Raw genomic sequence first — 8,615 nt, 5'->3', positions numbered from 1 at the left:
ATGCTTTGCCAGCACACATCTGTACCATGTCAATATCATTTTTTTGATGTTTTTTTCGATAATTGCATCAGTGGGTTGCATACGCGTTCATTTAAGTGCATGCTGCCTCAAAAAGTGTGCATTTAGGCTGCATGCACACACACGCACACATATATCCTGTCCTTGAAGTGGTTGTTGAAGGGGTTCATTTTCTCACATTTTTCTTCATCCATGACTTCAGTAAGATGTGTGTGTATGTGTGTGTGTGTCATTTCTAGTACACACGCTGAAATAGATCCGTTCCAATGGTACTTATAAATATAATTTAAGGAATGTGTAAGTGAATGTGTATGTTTGTGTGTGTGCGCCTTCCTTATAACACACATATCTGTTTCATAGCGGCCTGGTCGATGGTGTGTTCTCCGCTGTACTGCTGTGTGGGGGACATCAGTACACGAGTAATTAAGATATACTCGGCTAAACCTACTCCATCGGGTGAAATTGAAACCATGGAGAGAGAGAGAGAGAGAGAGAGAGAGAGAGAGAGAGAGAGAGAGAGAGAGAGAGAGAGAGAGAGAGAGAGAGAGAGAGAGAGAGAGAGAGAGAGAGAGAGAGAGAGAGAGAGAGAGAGAGAGAGAGAGAGAGAGAGAGAGAGAGAGAGAGAGAGAGAGAGAGAGAGGTGTGTTTCAATAAAGTCAACTCTAAGGGTGGTACGTGCCCCCCTTCCCCCCGCTGTTGCCAAGTCACGTATTATTTGCGAGAGGATGTAGACAGAGGAGTGACAGACAGCCAGTAACATCATGTGAAAAAAGATTGAGGAGACTAAATAAACCCCTGTAGCCACACCCCTGTGCATGTACACACTCACACAATGTATATGAAAACACCAGACTATTGAGAACATCTGATGGTGAGCAGAACGGTGATGTAGAAGCTCATTACGGAGTTATATGGCTAAAAGTAAAGGCTCATATTTCGGGTTATCTCGGACATGGTTGAGAAGAATTGGGGGAAAGGAACTTTGTCCTTGACCCTCTGAAGTCCATGAACCGCGACTTGGAGGAGAAAGGGATTGTACCCCGGGAGCGGAGCTGCCGTACTGCCGCCGAGCTCCCTGCGGCGGAGCTGCCGGACTGCTTCCGAGATCCCCCTCAACGGACCTGCCAGCTTCGGCGGCAGTTCAGCTCCCGGAGTACACCCGCCGGAGCAGCCGGAAAGCTTTGGCGTTAGTTTATGCATATCTCACTCAAAAAATCATGTACCTGCAGACTTTTTGAGGGAAGTTTGCATGTGTGTGGGAGCACCAGAGACACTAAACCTCACCCCAAATCCCAGGAAAAGTGTTATTTTCATAATATGTCCCCTTTAAGCATTGGGGGACCATGAGCTCAGTCCCCTGCAGACATTTCCTCCAACACACACACAACAGTGGAGTCTCCATTCACCTCTTCGTCAGTTTGTGGAGGGAGGATAGTACTAGTGGCCGGAAGCAACTTTTGACGTGAGGCATGCTGATTAGACCGGATATAGTATTTGGTTTAAAACAACCACTATAACGTAATATGGTGATGTTTAATAACGGAGTTGGTGTGTCGGTCGAAGCGTTGGCTGCTGGTGTGTGACTAAAAAGCTGAGATTCTAATGGGCTTTGTTGCACTTTGTTGCGCTTTGTCATGTGGTTAAAAAGCTGTGGCGAATTCAGTTTTAATTCAGTGCGGCATGGTTTGACTCGGCGTGGGCCAAAAGTGTCAATGGAGGAGGGGAGCAGAACAGCCCAGTCACTTTCAGCGCTCACAGCATTCAACCAGAAGGACGCGTTGAGGTGACGATTACTACCCAATCACAGCACATTACGCCCTAACGTGCTGTCATTGGGTAGTTATCTACGGGTCTCTACGACTACAGGAGCAGGCAGCCTGTCCACGCGCAATGCTCGCACTCTCACACTTGCGTGTGTTTATGGTAACGTGTGCATTAACATAACTATCAAAACCTTAACATGGACATGCACTATGGAGCACAGTTAATGGTGAGCAGTTTGGTGATGTTGAAGCTCATCGCAAAATGTGTTTTAAATGTTTGTTTGAAATTTGGTACAATAGATTTAGCTACTTGACCAAATGTGTAATTGCATGTTGAATCATTTGGATACACTTTTGTAACGTAAGATCTTCCATAGGGTTAGCCTAGCAGGTTTCACATATTTATGATTTATTTTCAAAGCAAATGTATTTTGTCATATTGATATAATTACAATTTACAATATTATGCATAGAGTACACCATTACAACATTTTCAAAGTTAAGGGCTCTGATATCAGTATCTACTATGATAAGCATGTATAACCTGATTTAAAACAGAAGTGGGAAAAGCAAATTATGTCAATGTTTTGAATGATAAGCAAATGAGGGGTAGAAACCCCCACCTGGACACTCATTGGCCACTTCTTGCTCCTTTTATATTGACATTTTTGTCATTTAACAAATGCCTTTATCCTGATTTACAAAAAGGAAATGAAAGAAGCAAGAAACAATGTTTAATCTTTACTCTCTTTAATCTTTAAATAAAACATCACAATATGTCCTTCTCTCACCATAGACATCCTGGTGAGTGTGTGTGGTTGATCTCAGCAGCCTCATGTAAAGCAGCCTCCCTCCTCTTACTGATGGATGCTGGGATGTGGGTGAGGCTGCATGCCTGTGGTGCAATGAAGCCACACAGGTTGACCCAGCCGTCACTAGGGTTGGCCATCATTTGGATTTTAACAATTCTGATTCAGATTCAGATTATGCTTATCGATTTAGATTCTGGAATTTCTGATTCTTTGAGGGGCAGGGAAAAAAAGAGGACAGGTTGCCGTGGGTCGTAACCACGGTGATAGCACGCCCCCTTCATTCCTAAAACTCTCAGCCCGAAATGGGCTCAATGGCACCGTCACTCTTTGGGTGCCTAAATGTCGGGGTATTAACCATCAGATGCACATGTAACCATCATGTGCATCTGCCCACGAACAGAATAAGTTTGCACAGGTTTTGCATCGTGCAGAACACGTCATTGTTATTTACATAATGGAGCCAGGCCGATTTTGTTGCCAGGGTGCAACGCCTGCAGTGGCAGTAAGCCCGATTCCGACCCTGCAGTAAACCTGTTTTATACACAATAAAACAAATAGCTTATGACAGGTGAAAACACATGAACAGGTAAACACAGGCACGTCTATCCGTCAAGCTGGCAGTCAGTATCCATAGCAGCAGCTAGAGTTCTCGCAACAAAATTGTAATTGATTATAATTATTTGGTTAATGATGTATCAAAGTACTTTTTTTCTTCTGAAGATGATTTCACCAATATTGATACATTTATAATCAGTGAGGTGAAGGGAAAAAAAAAAATATTTCCTGAACATGAAGCCTATAGTTTGGAGTTGGATCTTTTGCTGAACAATAACCCAATATACTCCTGTGATGTGGAAGTTAAAATAGGTGGATATTCAAATGATAATTTGAGGTATCATCTTTCTAACGTAGATCTCTATCTCTATCTCTCTCACACACATGCACGCACGCACGCACGGCTGAGGATGCAACAATGACAACAAGACTTGGTAGTACTCTGTCACCCAGCCCACATGAGAAGAAGCCACCACCCACATGAGAAGGAAAGCCAGCATCCTTCTCTTCGGCAAAGAACATAAAGAACTGTTTCAGGAAGTGTTTCATCATTCATGTCCGGACTCATCGAAACGGTAAGTCGAAGAATACTTTGTCGTGATACATCCTCTCCTGGGTGGGTTTATTCCACCATTTCTTTGCTTTATATTCAGGTGTTAAGTGTAAGATCCTCATTTCATACAGTTCACACTTTCTGCTTTACACACAGGGAGTTTCAGGTTAGAGTTGGTCGCCAACCTTTAGCTAGGCTAGGTAGGCATAGTGCCCCATGCGAGCACCATGATGGAACACAAGGGGACCGTGGGGGTCCAGCCCAGGCCTTCTGGCCTCCTCAATTCATCTGATTGGAGAATGAAAAATAACGCAAATGGTGTCAGGAACCTTTTCTGCTCGGAGTCCAGGGAGCTCCGGCATAATACATGATTGAGCGGGAAGCGCTCAGCAAAGTAAAAGAGGCGGGGAAAACACTTCCTCATTGATAATTGAATCTCACGTTTGTGCACACAACCACACAATGTGTGTGTGTGAGTTACCATAACTATCAAAACATTAACCCTAGACTATGGAGAACATCAAATGACGAGCAGAATGGCAATGTAGAAGCTATATGGCCAAATGTGTTTCAAAACCTGTTTTTGAAATTTGATTTACCTGAAGACATGTGATTGCATGTTTTAGAATTAAGTTTAACTTTTGTAATGTATATGTTGTTCCCAGATGGAGATGATATTTTTATTGCTGGGATTTCTCTTCTTTGTCAAAGGTAAGAAAATATTTCAGTTGTAAGAGTTCTAACTGTAATAACTTCAGCTGTTACTCTAATAACCTAACATCAGAATTGAATCAGAATTGCCAGAATATTTGCAAATTCTGGTAAGATTACTCCAAATATTAATAGCCTTATCGACTTTGTATGTAACCATACCGATAGGTTTGATGTGGGCACATCTAATGCATTGTCCGAGGGCAACATTTACCACACCCTTCAGCCTGTAGTTCCTCATTCTGCATTATTGCAGACACATCAAGATTAGTAGAGGTGCAGGTAAAAGACATCAGGAAATCTTTCATACCTTCATACCAAAGATGACACAACATAACATAGCATACCGGTCATACCCTTACAAAGGTTGGCCAAGGTCCATCTCAAAGTCTGCGTGGATTTTCATGGCAAAAACTAACAAGCAAGACAATATATGTAAACAACTCTGACTCCAGCAAGCGTTGCCAAATGAGCAGCAAAATATACACATACTAGGGATAGTTGTTTGGTAACACGTGGTTACGTGGGTGTGGTGTTCTGTCTGCGTGTTGCAGTAACGTGATGTGGAGGCTATTGGGAGATACAGTTTGGATCATTAGTTTCAGACTTGACGTTCTCTCTCTCTATATAAGTTACAACCTTTCTCTTTCAGGTTGTACTGGCCTTACTCTTTATGGAGAGGTCGGAGGGACGGCCGTATTTCAATGCAACTCAACTATGGAGAACATCAATTCTATTTACTTTCAAGGAGGCCCAGGTTTTACTGATTTTATAATTGGATATCATAAGACGAAGAACCTCACTGAGCCCAGTCGACCTGACACCTACTTGAACCATGTGGATAAAACGGTAACCTTTTGGAATCTAACCGTCTCAGACGAAGGGACATACAAATGCGTCATAGACCATGGGGTCGGCCGTGGAATTACTGAAGACACTACAACAAGACTCATCCTAATTGGTAGGCCGCCGTTCACTCATTCCCACTCTCAACAAGAACATCGGTAACAAAAATAGATCATACCTATTACATTCAACCGCTCCAATCAGTTTGTTTTGAAATGCATAAATGTGGGCAGATCAACTCTTAAATGTAGGTATTGTATATTTTATGTAAAGCATGTAACTTTTTCCAGTGTTTCTATTATACTTCAAGGACCCGGATGCCGTACTCAAAACGGGCTAATCGTGAAGTGTGGATCGAAGGACACTCCCCGTACTGAACTGAACGGCAGCCTTCTTAGCTACGTAGCAGAAGAGGCGGAGCCAGGCAAAGCCAAAGTCGGCGCATTTTCCACATAGCCTGCATTAATAGAGTCATTTTGTAGTTTTTATAGTTTTTATAGCTTTTTATAGCTGCTAGGCGTAAATAGTTCACCGTTCAAAGCGGGATGTTTATTGCGGGGGAGGAGCCACGGCGGCAGTCGTGATCGTAATTTCCGGTTAGTGCACCACGGAGTACTCGATTTGGAACAGCACTCACATTTGAAAAATTAACGTAGTAGCCAGTGCGGATAATATACTTCCTTTAAGTATACTCATGGAAGTACGGGTATTGGAACACGGCACTGCTTTGCTTGTGTTCCCGCTTGTGTTCCCGCGTGTGCGTCAAGTACGTCTGGCGTCAAGTGCGCCCTCACGTGGAAAACATAAAGTTGATTTTCAGACCTGGATTCATTTCAGATTTGACCTCTGGAACTAGGCAGAGGGCGAACACATGTCAGGCTGACAATTTCAATTTGTTTCACTCGAGTTTTCTACAGGCATTAGATCTATTGTGTTTATTTTTACGCTTTTATTAAACAAACTCTTTTTTATGAAAGTCAAACATGAAGAAATAGGGGATAAGGCTATCCTTTGCGTGCAGTTTGAGTACCTCACATCAGAATTGACAGAACAATGGTAGGTTTCTAACTCTGACTCTAGCTCCTCCAGCTACCAGGAGATTTCTGCGGACTACCACCACTGGAAGGATTGGGTTTGCGATGATTGGAATCTCCATAGTGAACTTTACAATGTGCATAATATAAGGCTGTGGGGCACAACTCCTCACAGTTAAACTGTACTTGCTGTTAAAGTACTATGAACCATTCTTGGTCGGACCCCTCACCTAAGACCACTTTGCCTTGGGAGACCCTACCAGGAGCACTATGCTCCAGACAGAACAGCCCTCAGGTTCATGGGGGCACACAAACCTCTCCACCACGATAAGGTGATGGTTCCCAGAACCATGTAAACTATATTAATTATAAATTCCAAAACTTTCCTCCTTGAAGGGAACTCCGTTGCATCGGTAATCGACTTGTATGGCCTTCCTGTAAACACGGACCTACCGGTAATGCACAGACCTGTAAAAAAGAATGGTTTATTAAACTCTTAGTTCGCTAACTACGCTGTTGGCTCTTTGTTTTATGCGTCGGGACCCTAGTCATTCTACTTCAGAGATTTGATGCTATTCTGAGCAATATTAGTGGTTAAGAAATGCTGATTTGGAAGCGTTCGCCGCCCCAAGCCAAAGCACTATTAGCCATTTGTCTCAAAAAAAATTCTCAACGGCTTATTTTACCTGTTTTCATACGGAAATAGACCCTGGGTTGGATTTTCGCCGGACTAACACTTTAAGGAAACATGAAGTAGCCTAAAGAAATTGGTAAAACGAATGGCCTTGGGCATTAGGGTAATAAAACAAATAGGCCCATATCTTACGGCAGGATTGAATTGGCAGTGCCGGGATATTCAGACGAAAGTTAACCTAACCTTTACCATCGGTTCGCATATAGGCTAAGGCTAATATATTAAAATGACAGGGCTCTATACTGCAGACAGACAGACATATTTAAGCACTGGCAAGAAAATGATCACCTACGCAATACATTTTCTTTTTTGAATTTAAATGAAAAAGTTGGGGCACAAATGCTGCTAGCGGGAAATGTAGTGAGCCGTGAAAGTTGTTAAAAAATATTTTGTTTTTAAATTGTCTGGGGGGTCTAGATACACAGCAGATGGAAGACCTCATCTCTGTTCTTGTGTTCTTTTCACCTGACCAGAGCGCCCTCCGACGCCCAGTATAAAGACCCAGCCACTGTGTAACGTCAGTTGTGCTCTGAGGTGTACCGCGGACACCCAGGATCTGGGACCGGTCTCCTACGAATGGAAGAAAGACGAAGGAGAGTGGACCGAGGGTGACGCGCTGAAGAATATCAGCAGTTCTGATACCCCTGAGAAGTTCTTCTGCAGGCTGAAGACCCGTGTGAGGACCAGCAACACCAGCCTGCCCATGGAAAATCCACTCTATAAACCAGTACCAGGTATGTCACCGCTGAAGGGTCGTATGAAGGTCATTTTGTTGCAAAGGCTTTAATTTGTAGAATAGTATTTGGGAAGTTGTAAGTTTGCTCTCAATTTGTATTTTGAAATGTAGAATTGGATAACAAATCCACACACACGTGTCAGACTGTGGCATCTGCGCACCTTGACCTTTGCAAAAAATAGGATAGGATCGGATCGGATAGGTTTTGTGAATTTGTTTCTTAATACTGTTGGCATTGTGTACGCAATGTCTAGCAAACATTATCACTTTTCCAGTAGGTTACTTAAACAGGCGGTTTCTTTTTCTCTGTTAGGCCGAACCCTAGCCTGTTCACCTCAAACATCCAAACTCTCAGTATAATACAAAATGAGAGCCAAATCATAGCCTTAACATTCTCATTGGGTATTCTCCTGTCCCCTTTGGCTCTAACTTGAGAAGTCTTGATTATATTAGCCTTCCTCTACCTGACTATGAATGCCAACCTCTGTCTTGATTTTATTGATCCATTTTAATTTGCCAATTGGGACGGTCAGTTGGGACAGTCGGTTAGGAACCAGCGAAATCATCCATCTGCGTGTGTTGTTTCATACCCCTCAGGTTGAGACAAATTATTAACATTGTGTGTGTTAGCAAGCTGATGCCATGATGGTACCTTTTATGTTTATTTCCATTTCCTCTCCTTGCAGATGTTGGGATGATTATCGGAATAATTATTGCCATATTATGCATTTTTGCTCCAATTGCAGTAATGGTGAAGTGTTGTAAGTATCCATTCAATCACCGTTTTCTCTCTTTTTACTCTCACTAGCTCTGGGTCTCATTCAATTTATAGATATATCCTAGATCTATATCGTACGTATATGTATATTGTGGCAGACTGCAGGGAGGAGTGA

The 8,615-nt window shown here is 42.8% G+C and overlaps 1 protein-coding gene across 1 annotated transcript; it reads left to right on the top strand.

Moving 5' to 3' along the window:
• Nucleotides 1-3,547: 3,547 nt before the first annotated feature.
• Nucleotides 3,548-8,615, top strand: LOC130380983 (uncharacterized). The gene is made up of 6 exons (XM_056588403.1): nucleotides 3,548-3,723; nucleotides 4,367-4,412; nucleotides 5,065-5,373; nucleotides 7,460-7,720; nucleotides 8,409-8,483; nucleotides 8,599-8,615. The coding sequence occupies exons 1-6, from the start codon at nucleotides 3,703-3,705 to the stop codon at nucleotides 8,613-8,615; spliced, it is 729 nt and encodes a 242-aa protein (XP_056444378.1). The 5' UTR covers nucleotides 3,548-3,702.

This window comes from Gadus chalcogrammus, chromosome 4 (assembly GCF_026213295.1).
Source record: "Gadus chalcogrammus isolate NIFS_2021 chromosome 4, NIFS_Gcha_1.0, whole genome shotgun sequence".
In the NCBI taxonomy this organism is placed as follows: Eukaryota; Metazoa; Chordata; class Actinopteri; order Gadiformes; family Gadidae; genus Gadus; species Gadus chalcogrammus.
This window is presented reverse-complemented; position numbering and strand designations above follow the sequence as displayed.

Bases quoted from the DNA above. Each gene is read 5' to 3' on its own strand.
- LOC130380983 (XM_056588403.1), top strand. From the start codon at position 3,703: ATGTCCGGACTCATCGAAACG. The intron at 4,413-5,064 runs GTAAGAAAATAT...TTTCTCTTTCAG, and splicing joins ATTTCTCTTCTTTGTCAAAG to GTTGTACTGGCCTTACTCTT. The intron at 7,721-8,408 runs GTATGTCACCGC...CTCTCCTTGCAG, and splicing joins ACTCTATAAACCAGTACCAG to ATGTTGGGATGATTATCGGA.